The 23,489-nt window shown below is 33.5% G+C and overlaps 1 protein-coding gene across 1 annotated transcript; it reads right to left on the minus strand.

Moving 5' to 3' along the window:
- Nucleotides 1–6,116: 6,116 nt before the first annotated feature.
- On the minus strand, nucleotides 6,117–21,801 carry PDC (phosducin). The gene is made up of 4 exons (NM_001003076.2): nucleotides 21,744–21,801; nucleotides 10,496–10,580; nucleotides 8,575–8,726; nucleotides 6,117–7,051 (listed from the first exon to the last, which is right to left on the minus strand). Exons 2-4 carry the CDS (start codon nucleotides 10,554–10,556, stop codon nucleotides 6,527–6,529), a joined length of 738 nt encoding a protein of 245 aa, NP_001003076.2. The 5' UTR covers nucleotides 10,557–10,580; nucleotides 21,744–21,801; the 3' UTR covers nucleotides 6,117–6,526.
- Nucleotides 21,802–23,489: the final 1,688 nt, after the last annotated feature.

Here is a 23,489-nt window from a genome sequence, read left to right on the forward strand (position 1 = left end):
TCTGTGAATGTTTTTTGAAAAAATTTCTAATGTTTTTTATTATTTATGCTCCTCCCTTGCTATCAATTTGGCAGATACTTCTCTATTCTCTTATTTTTTTAAAAGAACCAACTTTTGCCTTTGTGGATTCTATCTATAGATAGAATTTATATTTCATTGATTTCTGCTCACATTTATTTCCTCAATTTTCTACTTTGTTGGTTTACCTTAGTTTTTTTTAACTTTTTAACTTATTAAGTTGAACACTTGGGTCACTTTTTTTCTTCTTTTGTAGTTCATATTTTTAAGAATAAAATTTTTCTGGATATAGTATTTTTGTTCTATCCCAGAAATTTTGATGTGAAGTATTTTTATCATTTTTCCATTTTAATAATTTCAAATTTATAGTGTAATTTTACTTCTTGACACAGGAATTATTTAGTAGTGTATGTCATTGGTTACAAATATATATGTTTGTTATTAACTTCTACTTAATACCATTGTGATCCTAAAATGTCATCTGCCTTATAATGTCCTAATTTATTAACTTTTGAACATCTTTGTATGCCAGAGGGAGAAGAATGGTTAGTTCATTAATTATTGGTTTGGGCATTATATATATTTCCCTTAGATCAGGCTCATTAATCACGTGGGTAATATCTACTTTGATACGAATTTTTTGTGCATCTCTTGATCTGTTAAGGATTGAAAGAACTGTAGTGAAATCTCTGATGGTGGATTAGTTGCTTTCCTCCTGTATTCTATCAATTTGTGCTGTGTTTATTTTATAACATTTTATTGATTATATATAAATTTAAAGTTGATAGATCTTCCTGGTAAAAGGATCCCATTTTATCATTATAGAATGGCCATTTCTATATCTAATAATGCTTTTTCTCTTTAAATGTATTTGCTTGATATTAATTTAGTGATATTTTAAAAAAATTATTTGCTTGTTATGACTTTTCCATCATTTTATTTCCAACTTTTCTGTTGTCCTTACACTTTAACTGTATCTGTTCTGAATAGCAAGTACCTGGGCTTTTTAAAAGTCTTAATTAACAATATGTGCTTTTTAATTAGTGAGTTTAAATCATTTACATATTTTTGTAAGTTTTTATTTATTTATTAATGAGAGACACACAGAGAGAGGCAGAGACATAGGCAGAGGGAAAATCAGGCTCCCCACAGGTAGCTTGATGTGGGACTCGATCCCAGAACTCGGGGATCACACCCTGAGCCGAAGGTAGACGCTCAACCACGGAGCCACCCAGGTGCTCCTCATTATGTTTCTTGTTACTATTGTTATGTTTGGAACTATTTCTACTTTAAATTTTTAAATTTTTACTGTGAAACTGAGAAGAGTAGTAAAATAACTCTACTTTCAAATGGATAGCAATTCACTGCCATTTCTCCTTCAGAAAAGTTAAATGGTGATTTAAAAGTTTTCTCCATTCCACCAAGATGAAAACAACAAAATAAAAATTTAAAATCCCTTTTCTTTTTAAGTGCTCAACGTAGGAAAAATAATGGGAAAAATGGCTTCTTTCTTTCTTTCTTTTCTTTCTTTCTTTCTTTCTTCTTTCTTTCTTTCTTTCTTTCTTTCTTTCTTCTTTCTTCTTTCTTTCTTTCTTTCTTTCTTTCTTTCTTTCTTTCTTTCTTTCTTTCTTTCTTTCTTTCTTCTTTCTTTCTTTTTCTTTCTATTTTTAAAAAGATTTTATTTATGTATCCATGAGAGACACAGGGAGAGAAGCAGAGATATAGGCAGAGGGAGAAGCAGGCTCCCCAGAAGGAGCCTGATGTGAAACTCAATTCCAGGACCCCAGGATTACCACCTGAGCCGAAGGCAGATGCTCAACCATTGAGCCACCTAGGTGCCCCTGTATTTATTTTTAATAAATGTAAATATAATGTACAGCCATGTTTATCTGCTTCTAAACTTCTGTGGGTCTTACACAGTTTATTAGTATTAAGTCTCTGTAATTCAAGTTACCTAGCAAGTTCAATTTCATGTGTTATTATCATTGCTTGTTGAGAGTGCATTAATTTGTTAGAACAGGAATCCTGTAGAGGACATAATTATGTCTTGTCAGTGATGAATAAATGTCAGCCTTAAAAATGAAGTATTATTTTTGGGGTAACATGATTAAATCAAACTAGTATGTACTCAGGGATTGGAGTGGGGAGTGGGCATTCTGAGAAATAAAATAGCCAAGGGTAAACACCTAGTTTTATGAAAATGATTTTTTAGAAGCATTGTCTTGTATACTATGGGGGAAAAAAGCCCTGAAAGATAAAAAAGACTTTGATACTTGTTACAGATGAGAAACTCAATTAAAAATAAATTTTAATTTAATATTTTCTTTAAATACTATTGCCCAAATAAGGAAAATCCATAATTGAAAACTGAGTTTATGTACTATATACTTAGACCTGTTCTCCCTACCATAGTCATGGCCATCATATTAAATTTGGAGTTGTGAGACTTACGAAGCTTTATTTGGATGCCAAGTAACTTTTTTTTCCCCTCAAGAATTGACATATGGACATGGACTAACTTACCCAAGATCACAAAATTAGCCCTGAGAGTCTGGTACCAGTGCTCAGGATACTGAGCACTGCTCAGGATAATCACCACTACTAATACAGACAGGGATACAGATATAAACATAGACGCAGGTATTATCTATTGTTGGTTTAAGTGTATGTTTTCTTTACCTTAAGCCCCTTAAGGTCAAGAACACTACATAGCATATTGCAGCTTATCCATAAATATTTATCATCAAATGAATGAACGAGCTTCTCACTTAGCAAGATAATTTTGCCATTCCCTGAAATTTTCCTATTATTTTAATATTACTTTACAGTGGACACTGTTGGCTTCTTTCAAACCTATTCCAGTTATTATTTGGGTGGTTTGTTATGAGACATGTTATGACATTTTAGACCTTTACATTTAAAACTTCATTCTTTTGCTAAGACAGAAATGATCTCTTCCTCTCTTCCTGCCAAATATAATAGCAGAATGAGTGTTTACATGAGAGGAGTTTGTAATCCAGGATTTCTACAGCAGCAGGCTTCAAATTCTAGTCAAATCCTGCCTTTTGTCCAACTCTTCCTGATGAGTGTTACCATCAAAGCTCCATTCTGGCATTCATTAGTCACCAAATGCTTATTTTGAGAATGGTTGCTATCATCACTTACTCCCTACACAGGTACCACCTAGTTACTTTTGTTTTGGCAATTATGGGTTAAATACATTCCTGAGTTTAGTCCTGCTTAAGCTTGCTAGCCCTCTACTTTAAATTAATGCATGGTTAATAGAAGAGTAAAGCTTTCATTGAAGGAATCTTTCAAAGCATTCATTTTTATTCTTCTTTTCCATAGATGAATCTTCTTTTACTGCTTAGCTATGCTTTTCTACCCCTGCCCTACAACACTGTGCTATATTGTAGTTAATGATTAGTAATTAAGAACTTATATTTTATTCTTAAAATATTGTTCTCTTTAGAGATACCCATTTCACTGTCATTCCTCACTGCCTTGCTACCAATTTATTTTTTTAAGTATTTACTTCCAACTCATGGAATTAATGTCAATCTAAAAGTCATTTCTCTAAGGAGTGTTTTCATTATAAATATCTCATATAAGGATCCTGTTTTTTTGCTAAAGCTTTTTGAGTCCAATAATTCCCTAACAGAGAACTCTATAAAGGATTAATAAGTTTGTTAGCAATTGTTTGATGGGAGAAAACATGTCGAACTATCTTTTAAAGTTTCTTATTTTATATGTAATTACCCTGCGTGTCTCTCTCCTAGCACTTTTCCTCCTTGTTTTATGTCTAGAATTTATCAACTTAGAAATAGGCCATAAGGTATTTAAAATGCCTTTCCCAATATAAAAAGAATGGAAGGTGGAATTTTGGGTTCATTAAAAGAAACAATACCTATTGCAATGACTATATGTTAGGGACTGGCCATAGTTAGAATCCTGTATTACCCATATTTGTATCACCAATATCTATTACAATTATAGAAAATTATTTTTCTTTCCCATTGTTTTCCTTCTTCATTCCCTTTCTCCACTTGAGACACAGGATTTTGGACACTAGAGAGGTGAAAATAGAAATGTGAAATTTGAAAGCAATCTGAATCTTAGTGTTATTTAAGACTATGGACAGAAGGGAGTTACCTAAATAAGTGTTTAGAGAAGAAGACTATTTCTGCTTTGAAGAAATAGCTGATACAATAGTAAACAAAGCAGAATGTATTTTCAAAGAAGTGACTCAAAAAGAGGGGAGGTGGTCAGCTCTGACATATGCTTATAGGAGATAGCATAAAATAAGGAATTAGAATTGGTCACTAAGTTTGATGCAACTATAATTAGAGTGCTTGAGATAAAAAACCTGAGTGGAGTCAGCTGGAAAAAAAAAATGGAAGTGAAGAATAAAGACTGTGACTTTAAATAGTTCTTTGGAGAGACGTGTTTGTATAGGAAAGCAGAGATTGAGGGATAGCTGGAAATTTTAAATTATAGTTAGGCATATTTTATTTTATTTTATTTTATTTTTTAAAAATTCTTTTGGGAGGTTTTTTCTAAAGATTTTATTGATTTACTTGAGAGAGAAAGAGTGAAAGAGAATAGGAGGAGGAGCAGAAGGAGAGGGAGAAGCAGAATCCTTGCTGAGCAAGGAGCCCAATGCTGCAGTGTGGCACTCGATCCCAGGACTCCAAGATCATGACCAAAGGCAGACACTTGACTAAGACACCTAGGTGCCTTACTTGGGCATATTTTAAAAGTGGGCAATTTTAAAACTCATTTAACAAGCCAATATGAATAGTATGACATAGAGGAAGGGAGAAACATGATGCAGCAAGAGGGAAAATAATTGCAGTAGAAAAAGGACTGGGTGAGAGGATTGGCTTTACCACACAGCTTGGTCATGGGTCTTAGTTGCATGGATGCTTCTTTCATCTTAATATCAATGGAAACAGTGTTTAGGTGCAGGTGCACATTTTAGATTGGAAATGGAAAGGTGAAGTGGGGCCCATCTGATAACTTCTATTTGCTCAATGAAATATGACGAAGGTGAAGTGCTTGCACTGGGGGAAAAGAGTATGAAAGATTTAAGGAAAGAGAAAATACAAAATCTTCAATTAGGATAGTGGAGACTAGAATTTGTGACAACTGTCTGATTTGAACATTGGTCCACAAAGGGAAAATAAGCAAATCTGTTTAAACACACTTCCCACTGGGAGCCAATTTTGGATGATTTATCAAGCACTGTGTCTTCAAATATGAGATATAGTGCTTCAGCTCTCATGCACCATTAATTCCTTCTCTGATTCAGACTCCTAGAAGTTTTTTTACCTTGCTCTTCAGCTCACTCATGGCACATTTTTCAAATTATATTTTATTTTGTATTTCTATTTGTTTGTGTAGGAGGAAAGTTTCCAAGTGTTTCAAGGGAAAAAGTAGAACTTCTCTAAATTTCATTTTCATCATTTTAAAGTGCAATAATGCTACCTATTTGCAGAATTGTGGTTAAAAATTAGACATTATATGTATAAAATGCTGGCCCATAATAGGCAATTAAAAATGATAGTTGTAATATCACTACTAAATATTCTTTTGTCCATAGAATAAAGAGACCTTGCTTCTACTCTGCCTTTTTCCAAATAAGTTTAGCTTCTGACATTGTATTTTTTAAAAAATACTACTTTGTTTAGAACTTCAATGTGGTGCAATGTTTCTAAGTTTCTTATAAGAATATAATATATAGGGACCCCTGGGTGGCTCAGCAGTTTAGTGCCTGCCTTCGGCCCAAGGCATGATCCTAGAGTCCCCAGATCGAGTCCCACATCAGGCTCCCTGCATGAAGCCTGCTTCTCCCTCTGCCTGTGTCTCTACCTCTCTCTCTCTCTGTGTCTCTCATAAATAAATAAATAAAATCTTTTTAAAAAAAGAATATAATATATATAATAATAATAATTATATATATTATATATATAATATATATACATATAATGTAAGATAGCTTACTGAATGATTTTTTTTTGTATTTTGGGTTATGTAATGTTTTTAGGGCCTTGATAATGTAGTACTTGAAAAAAAAAATAGACTTCAAACAGAAAATGTATATCCTCTTAAGACTTTATTTTTATCATACAAGCAAAATTATGATTGATAATGTAATTTGGAAAGCCCAAATAACACCACTGAGGGGGAAAAAAAAACAAAAACAAAAACAAGGAGTAAAAAAGTCAACATATAACTTGAAAGGAATTTTTGAAAACTGCCACAATATTATTTATATCCTCTTTGCTTACTAACATGTTGCTAAAGACTACAATATTTTGTAGTAAAGCCTCTATGCACTTAAGTAACTAAAAAATGCTGAATCAAATAATTTTAGTATCAATCTTTTTATCCCCTGCAAATTAAAATAGCCATGGCCATACTTGGTGTTCACTAAAGGAATATGGATACTACCAAAATCAATGTACAATTTGTAAAGGAGAAATACAAGATTTGACATAGTGACTCTTTATTCAGTATCTTCTTCCATGTTGGTCTGATCTAGGGCATGTATCTCCCTTTCAGGTAGTAACCCATATTCATTTAGGAAAGACTCCACATCCCCAGCAAAAAATTCTTCTGCAAACTGTTCAGTAACACTAATAAAATTGCTTATGAGTTCCCCACCTTTGTAGATGAGCAGTGTGGGGAGCACATCTGAGGAAAAGCGGTCCCCAGCACCTGTATTAGAAGCTTTTATTTTACAGAACTTGACCATAGGGTATTCAGCTGCAAGACATGTAAAGCTACTATTTAGAGCATCACAGCCCTTAACGCCATCTTCATAAATGTGAACAACAATTGTGGTGATTTTCTGTTCCTTTTCAATGGTTTCCAAGAATTGCTCCCCAGTCTCAAGCTCATACACAAACCCATATCTAGGCCCAAAACTCAGCTTCTGGTGCATATCCTGCATACATTGTCTACGATATTTACGAAGGCAATTTTCATCTTCTTTGTCTCGGTGAATTAGTTCATATTCTTGAATGCTCATCTGGGAATAGACAAAAGAAATGATAGAGAAAATTTGGTCAGAAATTTATATTATCTTAAAAAATTTTTTTAAAGAGTATTTATTTATTTGAAGGAAAGCAAAAGCAGGGAGGAAGGGGAGATAGAGAAACAGGCTTTCCTCTGCAGAGAACCTGGCTCAGGACTCAATCCCAGGACCTCAGGATCATGACCTGAGCCAAAGGCAGATGCTTAACCAACTGAGCCACATAGACACCCCCAGAAATTTATATTCTTTAGACACACCAAACCCATTCTCATTTCAACTTCTATCTCACTCCTGAGGTGACGAAGTCCTTCTCTTTCACCACTTTCAAACCTTTATTCAAATGATACCTTCTTTGATGATATGGGTTTCCTTATATGGGTTTATTTTTCTTCATAGCAATAAGTACTACCTGACATTGTGTCATATATTTTTTTATTTCATAAAGTTTTTGTAACTGTTATGTCCCATGGGGGCAGGAATTTGATCCCACAGGCATACTTTTACATTTATTTTTTCTTCATATCTCTTTTTAAAAAGGGATGAGGTGTTGCAATTCTTCAGATGGGAAAATTTAATTGTCTCATCCATATCACATAGTGCCTCAGTAAAGGAAATCTAGAAATCTGGAAACAAGATCTTAGACTTGAAGATTTTTACAATGGCCAAAAGCCTAGAACCAAGATGCAGTCTGTCTATGGAGAATCAATATGCAACTTATACAATGGTTTGGAGATAAATAACTCACAAAGGGAGTTATTCCACAATGGAAGTCACTTTATGGATATTTAAATTAATATGATTGTTGTTGTAATTATTGTTATATAAATAATGCATGATAATTATAAGGATTCAAAAATAGCCCAAAAGCTAAAGGAAGGAAGTAATAAATAGTGAAATTTCACCAATCTAATACTCTGAGATAATCTCCATTAACATCGCTTGACATATCACATGGACATACATATTATATACCGAGTAAATAAGTAAGACTTTTTAAAAATTTTGCTTTAAAAAAATCATGGTATCATAAAAAAATGTGGCTTATTCTGCTTACCAGCTTTCTCCTATTTGGAAAAGGAAGTTGAGATCTCTCAACCAATCCTACCCTTCGAAATAACCGATATTATCAAGTGTCTTTCCATACTTCTCTGCATACGTGGTCATATAATTATAGAAGGGTAAAAACATATACAGTCATGTGGTTTTTTTCCCCATTGCTCTAAAGGATGGGATCATATAACTTAAAATACTCTGTATCTTGCTTTCTTGTATTACAGAACTGCCTGTAAGTCAGCTTATATATTGTAACTCATTCTTTTAATAGCTGCTATACATTTTTTAATATGGAATACCTCCACAGGCATTTACTTCATTTAATGGTTTTTTTTTTTGCCAATGTAAACAATACTATAATAAATATTTTTGAAATATATCAATTTTATATTTCTAAAGTGATTCTTTAGAGTCATTTAGACTAAAAATACATTGTAATTTATTTATTATTGATTTTTCCTTACCTTTCTGCTGAATCTTTCTTTTGAGTCTTTGTCATCTCTATTCTGAGGAGAAGACATTTGTCTGAGAATCTCCTTCTTACTAGGTGGAACTGAATCACTGTCTTCACTCTCTAATTTAAACTTTCTCCAATCATTTATTACTCCTTTGGGTCCTGAATAAAAGAAAAAACAAAATTTTTTCCTTTTTATTTTCAAAATGACTATTTATACAGTTGAAATTTGTGTAAGTATCACTGTGGGAATAGATATCAACTTCTGCATCAGAAACAAACATCTTTGAGGGGTTTTTGTTGGTTTTTTAAAAAAGATTTTATTTATTTATTCATGAAAGAGACAGAGAGAGAGAGAGGCAGGATGTAGCAGAAGGAGAAGCAGGCTCCCTGCAGCAAGCCTCTTGTGGGACTCAATCCCGGAACTCCAGGATCATACCCTGTGCCCCAAGGCAGCCAATCAACTGCTGAGCCACCCAGGCGTCCCAAGGAAACAAACATCTTTGTTTGAGCTACAAATTTCTGGCTGCCCTGCCTTCTGTTCAGGTCATGATCTTTAGGTCTGTGATCAAGCCTCCACACCACCCCCATGGGGCTCCCTACTCCCTGCTTGTCTCTCTCCCTCTACTCCTACCCCTGCTTGTGCTTACTCATTCTCTCAAACAAACGAAAGAATTATAAAATGAATTCCTATGCATTTTGTCAAGTACGCATGTGAATTCATCCACCTTCTGACTAAATTTTTTTTTTTTTTTTTTTTTTTTTAAATTTTTTTATTTATTTATGATAGTCACAGAGAGAGAGAGAGCGCGCGGCAGAGACACAGGCAGAGACACAGGCAGAGGGAGGAACAGGCTCCATGCACCGGGAGCCCGATGTGGGATTCGATCCCGGGTCTCCAGGATCGCGCCCTGGGCCAAAGGCAGGCGCCAAACCGCTGCGCCACCCAGGGATCCCCCTTCTGACTAAATTTAAAGGCTCCATTTCATATTATTAAGAGAGAGAGGAAAACATTAGTTTAATAAGATTCCAAAGAGTTTAAAAAAAAAAAAAACCTAAACTGTTACTTTTATTTTTTTTTTAAATGTTATTTATTTTTTTAATTGTAGTATAGTTAACACACAATATTATACTAGTTGCAGGTATACAAAATAAGTGAAGAGGCCTAAGAGGTACTAACTGAACTTTTAAACTGACATGCTATTTGACTTTCAAACTCTTAGTAGTGGCATATATATTGTCCTTACAATTTAACAGATTAGGAAAACAGGCTTTGGATGAAATGTATTGAGGGCAGCCCCAGTGGCTCAGCAGTTTAACACCGCCTTCACCCCAGGGCATGATCCTGGAGACCTGGGATCGAGTCCCATGTCAGGCTCCCTGCATGGAGCCAGTTTTTCCCTTTGCCTGTGTCTCTGCCTCTCTCTCTCTCTCTCTCTCTCTCTCTCTCTCTCATCTCTCATGAATAAATAAATAAAATTTTTAAAAAAAGGAAATGTATTGAAATGGTAGGATTTCTAGAGGAATATTGAAATCCATTTGATTTAAGAATGTTTTATCATTTATTTTTTTCAGATTCAAAAAATGAAAAACTATTTACCTTTTGGTCTGCTGTTGTTTACGATTGCAAGGAAAAGTTCATAGTGGGGAACATAAGAGAAGAAAGAGCTTAATTATAGTGTAGATAGGTCTTATGATAGTTGCGCAGGAAGAGATTCTCAATAATTAGTGTTTTTCTCATTCTTTGACATCTAAATAAAACTACTTTAAGTGTGTTTGATTTCACATTAATTTTCCCAAATATTTTTTAGATGATTCCATCAAACCATTCAAAAGTATTATTTAAATTTTATGCTGAACAATGGCAGTAAGAACATTAGAGATCTCCACATTTATGTTAATAATATTTTTCTTCTTCTAGATTTTCTTACCTGTATGTGTGGCCTGTCCTTCAAAGTCTTCCTCCAAACTTTGGTTTTTGGCTTCTTCCATTTTAGGGATTTGATTTTATATAATCTATAGTATGAACAAAGAAGTAATGATGACATGAATGCTAGGAGATACACACGCATTATATCCTATCATTTTCTTGCTGCCAAATTGCATGCTAGGGTAGGAGTTATCACTAAGGGATAAAATATTTAGCATATTTCTGCCTGCCTTATAAAAGGACATTAATTTAATGTTTGTGTTTTTAAAGGTATTTTGACCTGAAGATTTTACATAATTCATAATTTGTTTTTACTTAAAAAGCCTTCTTCAGTTTGTCTATGTACTTAGTGAACATTATTATTTAGTTACCAAATATCATATAATTATATCATAGTACTTTATATAACACAATTTTTAAAATTAATAATTATATACTTACTATGTGCTAAACACTGTTACAATTATTTAATTATTTTATGTGTCCAAAAAATCATTTAATATAGTCATATTATTAATACCATTTTACAACTGATGAAGCTGAAGGACAGAGTTTAAATTACCTGCCCGTGGTCACATAGTGGTAGAGCAAGGATTTGAATCTAGATTTAATTTTAGAGCTAAATCGTGAGTCATTACACTCTTATGGAAGTTAACATAATGTAACAGAGTTGTTTTCATCAGTATAGTTTGGCAAATCCTACTTCTGAACTGGCATTAAAGAAAAATGATCTAAGGAACAGTGTTACTCAAAAACCAACACCAGAACATCTGTCTATACAATAAAGCAAGTTTTGGTGATGTTAACCACCAAGCAAATGATAACAATTAGTAATCGTGCCTATAGAATTTTGACTAAAATATGTCACAATATCTATGAAAAGTACATGGAATTTTATTCATAAGAGGTTCCTTGATGCCATGATATGGAACCTATTTATCTCTTGGTTCACATCAAACCCAACTTGTTTACTTAGTTATCCTTCCCATCATCTGGAAAACTCTATTAACTATATATACTAACACATTCCCTAAGGGGTCCATAATTGTGATTTTCTTGAAATTTCCAAGTCAGGGAGGATATGCTAACAGTGGATATACCATCTTTTTACTCTTCCTTCCTCTACCTTCTCTCCTTCTTTCTTTCAAAGTCAGTTTTAGCCAGTGATATAATCCAACTTATGCTTTTATTCTCATCTTAGTTTTTTATTGATTTATGCTTGAACTTGGTTCCTTGGTGCCTTCCTAAGGCATGGAATGGTAAAACAGAATTCTTTGTCTTGATCCCTTTTTTGCTTTGACATCTGTTCCCAACATAATTTTATGATCTCATAATTTTATTGTTTCCATCTATAGTCCCTACTCAGAATCACTGGTTGTCAAAGGTCTTTACCAATCTGATTTTACCCACTTGAACAAAAAAAGGCTTTTAAGGAAAGGCTGTCAAGCACTCTTGGGGACTGTAGAAATGATTTCAAATCATGTATATTTCTCATGTTCATGTAAAAGAGGGAGTATAAACAAGATAAATGGTTTGAGTCATTAAAAAAATATTAAAGTTGAATATTAAGGTTGAATGGATTAATGTTAATGAAAAAGAATAAAGGATAATGAAGATAAGGGAAATGGAAATAAGTAAATGTTGGCTAAAACAAGCTACTTAAGGGGCACTTCGGTGGTTCAGTCAGTTAAATGTCTCCCATTGGCTCAAGTCATGATCCCCAACTACTGGGATCAAGTCCCAGGATTGCATCTGGCATTGGGCTCCCTGCTTAGTGGGGAGTCTGCTTCTCCTTCTCTCTCTGTCCTTCTCCCTGCTCATGCTTTCTCTCTCTCACACACACTCTCTCAAATATATAAATTAAATCTAAAAAAAAAAAAAAAATCTACATAAAAGGTGCTTGGCTGGCTCAGTAAGTAAAACAAGCAACTCTCTCTTTTTTGGGGGGGAGGAGGGCAAAAGGGAGAGGGAGAGAGTCTTAAGCAGACTCTGCGCTGAGCATGAAGCCCAACATAAAGCTTGATCTCATGACTCTGAGATCACCACCCTAGATCATGACCTGAGCCTAAACCAAGAGTGGGACACTTAACCAACTCTGCCGCCCAGTGGCCCCAAGCAAGGGACTCTTGATCTCAGGGCCATAAATTCAATACCCACATTGGGTGTAGAGCTTACTTTAAAATAAATAAATAAACACTAAAACAAACAAAGAAAACAACAAAACCAAGCTCCTTAATTATTGCAATTACTTAAAAATAGTTTTTGCATCTGGTAAAAATGAATGTTAATAGATTGCTTCAAAAGAATACTATAGAACAAAGTAATGGAAACTTTTTGATAACTTCGGTAGCTGTTTAGTCCCCAGAAAAGTAGAGACGCAAGCCAGCCTTTTTTTTTTTTTTTTTTTACAAGTGTAGAGCATTAATTTGGAGTAGCTATTATTCACAATAAATATAATAAATATACAATAAGTACATTAAGAATATCTAAAAATAATTTTATTTCAAACGTTGAAGAAAAAGAGGCATAGCTTGCTTGGCTTGCCACTTGCCAACCTAGTTAGCAATCTAGTAGAAAAAAATATTCCATTTTTTTGGAAAGACTTTTGCCAATTTCAAAGTATCCCTTTACCAAAAAGACAATCCCATTACTTGGGAAAAACCTGACTCATTGATTCAATTAATATATCTTAAGAATAGACTATATAGCAGGCATTTCCCTGGGCTTTGAATTACATGAGGAACAAACTCTTTCAGTATGACACTCACAAATATTAAGACTTAAGTCAACTGGGTTGTCTATTTAGTAAAAAGCAGAGTCCATCTTTATCCAATGTCATCATTTGAATTAGAGGACAAAGACTGGTAAAATTTACTACTGTTAATTACTAGGGGAACCAGTTAACAGAGGTACAAATTGGAAGATACATACTGAAACATAAGGCATATTTGCTGGCACTGCTTGAAGATTTCATAGAGGAACACACAAGTTGAGTATAATTAGCTATTTGTTGTTTTGATCTGTTAATCCCCTGTCATCACCTTACTCTGGGGTTTTCTGATTTTCTTAAATAATTTATCTTTTAAAAAATTAGCATTAATATCCTAAAATTAATTGAATTAGTATTTGGAAGGTGCTTAGATTCAGACACATAGTAACTACTGTATGAGTCTGTAAAATAAAATAAAAAATATTTTTTGTAGTTGTACATATAGTGTTAAGAGTCACTTAAAAAATAGGATCAACATTTGGTTTGCAATGGTATTATTAGTAGTTTAAAAATTCCATGTCTGCTTTAGGCTAAAGAGTTTTAAATAGCAATAGAATTATTACAAGACTTTGGGTGATAGTAAACACATCTGTGTGTGATTGGAAATTGGTGATAGAGTGGAGCAAGAGGACAGAAAACTCCCTTCACCAAGATTTACTGTGGTTCAGCAGTTACTGTATTTTCCATCTCATAAAATTATGAAAATCTGTAATGTTGTTCCTTCTTGACTTCAGACAGTTATAATGCTGTTTCAGTTAATAAGATCTGTGTTAAGTAAAAATTCTATTTAGATGATTTTGGACAGGATATCATTCATTTAAAAGGTTACCAAAAAAATCTTTAAAAAGTTCATGTTGATGAGATATATAGTTTAAAATATAATTCTATCAGGTTAGGGTTCTAATAGTATTTTAAAATAATGGCTGATATAAAATAACATTTCTCAAACTTTGCCCTTAAAACCTTAACACCTCCCAACCATGGTATTTAATTACTAAGAAATAAAATGAGACAATTTGAAATGATTCAGCTTGTAGTTTCAATTTCACACATAATAGGGATGATCTAGAATAGAAAGAGAGTAAAATTCTTAGTTTTAAAATTCTCTTTTAAAACCCCAAATCCACCCCTAAAATATTTCATTATCATTATTATCCTTGTTCACATGATACTGTGATGATAACATCTGTTAATCATCTTAAATATGTCGATCTGATCTAATTAGAATATCTCGTTTAAAACTGACTTGTACATTCTGTGTTCTGAAAAAGAGCCTTACTGCAATACTTACTGTTGTAGATTTACTGGTAGATTTGGAAAGACTGAGGTCATCTCATCACTGTGCCCTAGACTGACTTCTCTTCTAGCACCCACACAATTTTATAGGACTTATTTTTACATTCCTTTTTCTCCATTACTGTAAGTTTTTTTAAGGACAGAAACAAGCTTTTATTTGTTATTGTCTTCTTATATTTATTTCACATGTTGTAGATACTCCATAAATGACAGCAGCCATTTTTAAAGAAACTACTGAGTGTTAGGTACTTTATACATATTATTTTTAATTCTCCCAAATTATTATCTTCATTTTTCAGACGTGGATTCTCATGCTTCAGGAGATTCAGTGACTTGCCAAAGCTCACAGAGTAGCTACTCTATGGAGTAGATAGAGCCAGGTTCAAATCTAGATTTCTCTGACTCTCAAATCTCAAAAATCCTTATTTTTTCTACTCTGTTATCACCTCAATAAAATGCTTAATGAATACATAAATTAACCAAATAAACCAATCTAATTTTTTATATAAGCATTAAAGCCAAGATGAGAATATGAAAAATAACATATCATAAGCACCATGTCCTCAAAGTCCTTGAGATAGTAATTGAATGATAAATTTCTCAGTTTGGGATTAAAGCTCATTGTTTATACTGCATATAACAAAAGTCTGTTTATTTCCAGTTATCTGAATAGATTCTAAATGACTCATATTTACTCTGGAAAGTTAATACGAAAGACAAAATGGCTTTGTCTACTGTTAGTTCTTGACAGTCATACATGTGGATTGAGAATTTATCATCAGTCTTATGTCTCTGCATCATTTATAAAAGCAAATGTGATATACAATAATGTGTTAATTATGTATCAAACTGAAACTAGAAAATGCAAAATTATGGAAACATTTTACTTCGGTTTGTATGGAGATTTGTGCAACAAAGTAAGCTATTTCACTCATGAACATATCAACCACTTAAAAATTATATACTTCAAAGAATCATATTTGAATTTTTAAATGTAATTTAAGCAAGAATTATATGGCATTAGAAATCTTTAAGATCAATATCTTTTTAAAAAAAATTTTTTTTAAAGATTTTATTTATTTATTCATGAGATACAGAGAGAGAGAGGCAGAGACATAGGCAGAGGAAGAAGCAGGCTCCTTGCGGACCCGGGATCAGGCCCTGAGCCAAAGGAAAATGCTCAATTGCTGAGCCACCCAGGTATCCCCTTTAAGATCAATTTCTAAATTTAAGTCTGTTTGCTTCTTAGTGCTGTTATTTTATAGCCTAAATTTTATATAAAAATCTTCTCAATATGTGGAATGTATTTGAAAACTAACACTTCAATTTTTCAAACTGTCTGCCACTTCTCTATTTGTCAAAAAATCACATGTAATCATAGCTTCCTGGTATCTTACTCTTCTCAGGCTGTTATAACAAAATACTACAGACTTTTGAGACAGAAATCTATTTTCTCAGTTCTGTAGACTAAAACTCCTAGATCAAGGTCTGGCAAGTTTCTGGTGGAGCTTCTCTTTCTGGCTTGCAGATGCCACCTTCTCTCTGTGTTTTTACATGGTATACAGATTGAACTCTCTAGTATCCCTTCTTATGAAGACATTAAATCTGTGGATCAAGATCTGTGGATCATATACTTCCTTCCTTATTAATTAGTATCTCAAAATACCATCATAGTTAGAGTTAAGTCATCAACATATGAATTTGGGGGGACACAATTCAGTCCATTCCCCCTGGTTCTGACTTGTAGAGCACATTATCTACATTATTTAGTTTCTGACTGTTCTTTCTGTATTCTGAGCCAGCCTAGCCTGCTTTTTCCTTAGTTTCTAAAGCTTTGCAGCCTCTGAATCTTTCAGGATTCACCATCTATCCTCTAAGAATTGCAGTTAGTGCAATGAAGCATACCTAGAATTAACTTGTCCATTTTTGGGGTTCTTCACTAGTTCTGTCCCTGCTCCTGGACCATTTTCCTGGGATGCCACAGAAAGCTGTATAAAAATATAGGGCAGGAAACCCCTGCATGTCAAATAATATAAATGCCAGTTATTTCCTTGGCTAGTTTCTGGGTTGCTCTGTTCTCCTAAGGAAAATACTGGTGTTCTGTACTAATTGCAATAGAATGTATTCAGCTGTAAAAAAAGAATGAAATCTTGCCATTTGCAATAATATGGATGGAGCTGGAGAGTATTATGCTAAGCTAGATAAGTCAGAGAAAGGTATCATATGATTTTAATTATATGTAGAATTTTATAAACAAAACAAACAATTATAGGAGAAAAAATAAGAGAGGAAAATAAACTGATGGTTACCAGAGGGAAGATAAGGGGAAGATGTAAAAAAGTGATGGAGATTAAGAGGTGCACTTATGATGAGTATTAGGTAATGTATGGAATTACTGAATCACTAAGTTGTGTACTGGAAATAATATTATACTATATGTTAACTGGAATTTACATAAAAACTTTAAAAAATGTACAGTATTGCTCTAAAAAAGTAAATCAGAATAGTGATACATAGACTTTCTGTAGGGCATATGGTCTTACCTTAATCTAGATCAAATCAGGTAACTAGTAGTACATCTAAAAATACTTGTATAGCAGTATTTTCCACAGAGAAAAAATATGTTGTAAGCATTTTGGTAACCATTTCCATTGAGAAATTAAAAATATAAATGGCAAGGAGGAAAAGGCTCAATAGTATTCCACTGTATTTAGTAGGGCTGAGGTTCAGGTAAATGTGTCTTCATTCATTCAAAAAAAATTATAGTCACAGTTTTTAGACGCTGTATTCCAATATTGTCTCTAAATATAGGAATAAAGGGGTTAAACAACCAAACATTAAAATTACCTCTGTGCCTATGACATATGTAATATCTTTTCATGGATATAAAAAATGCAGAAAACATAAAGCACTGAATAGCTCCGATGTGAAAATTTCAAAATAAGGTAGGTTTCTTTTGTTGTTGTGCAACTGAAAACAATCTTTCCTCTCTCTTGTACATTAATGTGTAAGTTCTCTTTTGGAAACACATGGAATACAAAGCTGTTTCATTGTCATAAAAATGACATTATTATGTCTGGACATGATTAGCTATGGAATGTAAATAACTGACTGGGAATCAAGTACTAAAATGCTTGATTAAAAAAATTCTTTGACTCAACTAAAGTGATATTTAGCAAAGTCTCTATCTTTAAGGCATTCCCAGAACACACTGTGTTATTAGATGGCAACAATCAAGGAAAATGCTAGATGAGGAAAATCTATAGAGATTCTGCTTCACCTTCACTTTTTTTTCTTTAGTTTCAAGTTTTTATGTAAATTCCAGTTAATAGTGTTATATTTCAGGTTTCAGTTGTACAATTTAGTGATTTCACCTGACATACAACACCCAGTGTTCATCATAAGTATACTCCTAATCCCCATCACCTATTTAACCCACTCCCCCACCAACCTCCCTTCTGGTGACCAACAGTTTGTCTCTATAGTTAGGTGTCTGTTTCTTGGGGGCATCTGAGTGGCTCAGTCAGTTAAGTTGTCTGACTCTTGATTTTGGCTTAAGTCAGGATCTCAAGAGTTCTGAGATTGTGAGATCAAGTCCCTCATTAGGCTCTACACTGGGTGGAATCTGCTGAAGATACTCTTTTTCCTTCTCCCTTTGCCCTTAACCCTTTGTGCATGTGCTCTCTCTCTCTAAAAAAAGAGAAGAATCTTAGAAAAGTTCATCTCTTGGTTTGCCTCTTTCTTTTTTCCCCTGTGATTGTTTTGTTTCTTAAATTCCACATATGAGTGAAATCATATGGTATTTGTCTCTCTCTGACTAACTTTGATAGAAACCTGGATTCTGTGCCTTGATCTGTGCTTTATTAAAACTATCACACTGTATGTTGCTTAGCCTTGCAGGGCTTCATGTCCTACCTTTTTCTACTTCTAACCATACATCTCCCTAGATCTGTGCTCTCCTGTGCTTTCCAAGGTCACTGAGAACTAATCTGATCAACTAAGCCAGGCTAATGTTCTCACTAGTGCTAATATATTGATGTCAGATGTTTTAACCCTTGCCATGACTATCTTCACCAATGTCATTTTGGACTCCCGGAGAAAACAGTTCTGCTTTTCCTTTACTATGAAAAAAAGTGGTGGGAATTTCACATTAAATGGGTCTGACAGCATCATGTCAGATCATAGGAGTATTACTAGGTTTGTGGAGACTTGCATTGCCTCTCAAATCATAAAGATAGCTCCAATGATTTCCCCCAAGCCATAATTTCTTCTTTCTCTATCCCACCCCTCTATTTTATTTATTGACTTTGAGAACTGGAGATTTTTAGTAAGAATGATATATGGTCTTATGTTCAACATCAACGTAGAGGGAATTTTCTACCTCATTGTATATCAGTTAATTTCTTGAATTACTCTCCAGTTGACTTATTTATGTATGCCTTCACCTCCAAAGAATAGCTAAGCTGCTTGTGGGCATGAACCATGCATTACAATGCTTCCAAGTGACAGTATAGCATAATGATTAATACATAAACACTCGAGTTCAAATCTAGCTCTGTCAATTATTGGCTGTGTGACCTTGAGCAAATCACAAAAATTCTCTGCTTTAGTTTTCTTATTTATAAAATTGGAGTAATAGTAGTATCTACTTCAATAGGCTGTGTGAGGATTAAATGATATGAAGTATATAAATGTGTAGTATTTAGTTGTAGGAACTTAATAGATATTGAGCAAAAATGATAATTAGTAAATAATTAAAATTTAAAATACTCAAAATATTCAAAATTAATAATAGATGTAGTCAAATTAATATAAATTTTATTTAGGAATCCATGCATAGATGCACCGCTTAAGCCTAATTATCTCATCCACCCAAAGAATATGTCTGTGTGTATGTATGTGTGTATATGCATGGTCACATGTATATTGTACATTTATCTCAAAATTGTTTTATATTCTCCTATCTTATTACTGACTAAAGTTCTTATCATAATACTTTGATTTGCTTCTAGTAAGGTCTGTTTGCCACAAAGCATTTAAGAATAGAGAGATTTATTACTAAAGGGGAAATTAATTTGGAGTCATGAAATATAGGCTAATAAAATGTACATGAAATTACTTGAAAACAATAATAAGAAGGTTTTCTGAAAATATGTAAGTGGGAAATGGCAGGTGGTGATTTAAATTTGATTTTTCATTTAGTATTTATGTCATAACTGTTTACATATATTTTCTAAATTTCAGTTGTTTAATGGAGGAAGACTTTGCAGAGACAGTTACAGCATTCAGGATTTTTGTTGCCACCTTTAGTTGTTAATTTTGGGCAGGTCTTTTTATTATCATAAGAGTTTTCTTTAAAAATAAATCCCCAGGGCAGCCCCAGTGGCTCAGCGGTTTAGTGCTGCCTTCAGTCCAGGTCATGATCCTGGGGACCCAGGATGGAGTCCCATGTCCGGCTCCCTGCGTGGAGCCTGCTTCTCCCTCTGCCTGTGTCTCTGCCTCTCTCTCTCTCTGTGTTTCTCATGAATAAATAAATAAAATCTTTTAAAAAAGATAAAACTAAATCCCCAGAATTATGAATGGATTATAGGACACAGCATCCTCAGAATGGCTGTAATAAATAAATGTAGAGCAAATGGTTGAGGCTAAGCAAATGTTACATGTAAAACACACATCTTGATGCTGTTGAAAACATCCCTGTATTACTTTTACTCTCCCTAGTATCTAAAGTTTATAACAACTTTAATAGAACTGTGATAGAAACTTTTATATAAGACACTGCAGAGCATACATTATGTTTTCTTGGCTCCTACTCTTCTCAATTAATTTTGCTTTTTCAAGTGAGACTGGACAGATGGGAGATGTTAGGAGCCTTTTAATGATTTGTATGTCAGGAATGCATGGCAGACTTCTGTTTGTCTACCAGTATCATCAGCTACAAATATTCTGGGAAAATACAAGCTTCCAAATTATAACTGAATTCTTGCTCCTAATAAAAGAAAAAGACTTTAGCCTATTCAGGTTTGCTCTTACTACATACAGACATTTTCTTAATTGTTTTGAAGCAAATAGAAATGTTGGAATCTTGCTGGAAACTCAAAGCAGATTCCTTGTTTTGAAATTTCTATCTTGTAAAAAGACTTACCATTTATTGTTATAATTCCATTATAGACGTTATCGTTAATGGTTCATACATATTTTGACAACTCCTATAATGTCAAATGCAGTTTGTAAACAGCATATTTAAGTAAAATATTACCACGATGAGTTAGGTGGTCTCTAAAATTTTTTCTAGCTTTAATGTTAGGTTATTCTAAGTAGCATGTATAATGGCCAAAAATACATATATTTAAAATGGATGTTGTAATTACAAGCTATTTTTGCAGTTAATAAAAATATTCCATGGCAAAACAGTGGGGAAATTTTACTTCATTCATTTTCATGATGCAAACTGTAACGTTTATTAATAATCATAATCACCTCCCCAGGGAAGCAAAATTGGAGAAATATAAAACAATCAAAAGAAAAATTTTATTTACCAAACATCAACAAAATCCCTGTATTCTTTTCTTTTAAAAACATTATTTCTGTGCCATTAAATTTTTGAAGTAAACTGAAACAGACATTATTATCCCTATTTTCAAGACTAAAAAACCCAACCCTTCCCTCCCCAAAACCCAAAATGTAATTTTTTTTTCCAAAATGTAATATTAAAAAACAAACAACAACAAACCAAGAACACACGACTGGTTAAGTACCTGGTCCCAAGTCTGAGAGTGCTTTAGCACTGGGTATAACACTCCTTTCACAGCTTAGGAGTCAAATCTTCAAATACAAAAATCCTTTTTTTCCCATAATTCTCTCTTCACTCAAAGGGAGGACTGAAGAATTTTAAATTTCACAATTGATTCCCTGTTCATGTCCCTTTATTTTAACTGTCTAGAATATCAGACCTAAAATTATGTCTTTACTTTGAATTTACATTAGTGAAGATGACTAGTGCAAATCTCGTTAAGAAGGAAATATATCTAGGATTTGTTTTTATAGTTAGATAAGTCATTACTTAATGTTACTTTGAAATATTTTAAAAGAACACAACATATCCATAAGCAGTGAAATAATTATTCTTTCCTTTAAGGTAAAATTTTCAAAATGATATCAAGAAGACCACCTGCAGACTCACAGTTTGGTTCTCTGTGCCTGGTATCCTTGCTTATGTTCAGTGGATGAGAAGCTTGTTTACAGAACTCCACTTGAACTTGAATAGGTTTAAGCTCAGATTTAAGATCCTTGAATATTGATGACCCTTGCAGAAATAGCTCTGAACAAGTAATAGGATTGGCATAAGGGAATTACAAAGCCTGTTTATTAACAGGAAAGCAAAGACAAACTAAAACAATGAACAATTTCAAGTCGTGTGATAAATACAATCTTTGTCCGTCCATTTTATGTTATTTGATATAAAAATACATTATCTCTTTCCAGCATGGGCTGATGATATCTGTTCTCAGAAATTTACTTGTCATTTTCTGAAAGAAAAACAGTTTTTCTGATCAAGAAGTTTTCCTAATCCAACCGTAGGAACTATCCTTCTCAAAAATTGCATTTGGCATGGTCCATTTTTCGCTTAAATTCAACAAACAAATATTTTCTTCTAAATTTTAGTGCCCTGAAATGCCTTGTGTATTAAAATCTTTCTTTCCTTCTTTCTTATCCTTCTTTCTTCGGAGGGACTGGGGGTTTTGCGTTCGGGCGGTCTTTAGTCGGGGCGGGTTTGGTGTTCTTCGTTCTTTGTTTCGTGTTTTTTTTTGTGTCTTGTCTTTTCTTTTCCTTCTACCCCTCCCCCTTCTCCTTTCTTTCTTTCTTTATTTTAGCAAAAAAAAAAAAAATTCTAGAAATTTTGAATACAGTCTTTATAATGTTAATGAGCTCCACCTTATTATATCTCCCCTATATTTTACTGTATCTTTCCTAGTTCTTGTTTGTTTTATTACATTGGTCATTTCACTTTTCTTCTATGTGCTGTTCAAAACAAGGAAACTTCAGGCGCCTGGGTGGCTCAGGCCCTTGAGTGTTCAGCTCTTGATTTCAGCTCAGGTCATGATCTCAGGGTGGTGAGATGGGGCCCTGTGTGAGACTCTGCTGGGTGTGGAGCCTGCTTGATTCTCTCTCCCTTTGTCCCCCACTCTCTAAAACAAAACAAAACAGGACAAAGAGCTTTCATTCAACAACAAGTTAAAGACTGCCTACCCTTTGTTAAGGGATGTTCACCAGGGGTATTATTGCAGTCTTTGGAAATTAGGCTTTTGAAGTGAAGCTATTGGTTCAAAGCTAACCCCTAGAATGTATTTTATATGATCTAAGGGTAGAGAGCTTATAGTTTATAGGATACATTTAATTGGCAAGGGACAGCAATAAGATGAATATTTATTTACTACAATAAAATGAGTATATATTCATTAGCCCCATAAATATATATTGAGCACCTGCTTTGTGTCAACCAGCAGTGACTAAGGCACTGAGGACACAAAGAAAATTAAACCATATTTCCTATGTCATGGGGTTCACAGTTTAGTAAAGGAGATATGAAAGTAAAAGTCACAATGAGATGCTATAATTACTACTAAATTGGGAATATGTAAGAAATATACGATACAAAAAGAATTGGTTTTCAACTTTTTCTACAGGTTTTTAATAAAACTTCAGGTTAGCTAAGTCATTTCTGGGTCTATTTGCTTTCTGCATTTTAAATTTTGATTGGTGTTTTTTTCCTTTTTATTTTTGCCATTGTTGCTGGGTTTTACTATTACAAATTCCTTTCCTGCTATTTTTAATGGAGTGTAAGGATGTGGGGAATGCAGACAAATGTGTTCAATTTGCCTTTTCCTAATACTTTTCATCCTTATGGCTAAATTTCTCATTCAACCTT

This window comes from Canis lupus, chromosome 7, assembly GCF_011100685.1.
Source record: "Canis lupus familiaris isolate Mischka breed German Shepherd chromosome 7, alternate assembly UU_Cfam_GSD_1.0, whole genome shotgun sequence".
Classification (NCBI taxonomy): Eukaryota; Metazoa; Chordata; class Mammalia; order Carnivora; family Canidae; genus Canis; species Canis lupus.

What these genes read in the sequence shown, in the direction of transcription:
- PDC (NM_001003076.2), bottom strand. Translation starts at nt 10,556, where the DNA reads ATGGAAGAAGCCAAAAACCAAAGTTTGGAGGAAGACTTTGAAGGACAG. An exon ending in AGGACAGGCCACACATACAG is followed by an intron (nt 8,727 to 10,495) that starts GTAAGAAAATCT and finishes TCTTTTATTCAG; the next exon opens with GACCCAAAGGAGTAATAAAT. An exon ending in AAGAAAGATTCAGCAGAAAG is followed by an intron (nt 7,052 to 8,574) that starts GTAAGGAAAAAT and finishes GTCTATTCCCAG; the next exon opens with ATGAGCATTCAAGAATATGA.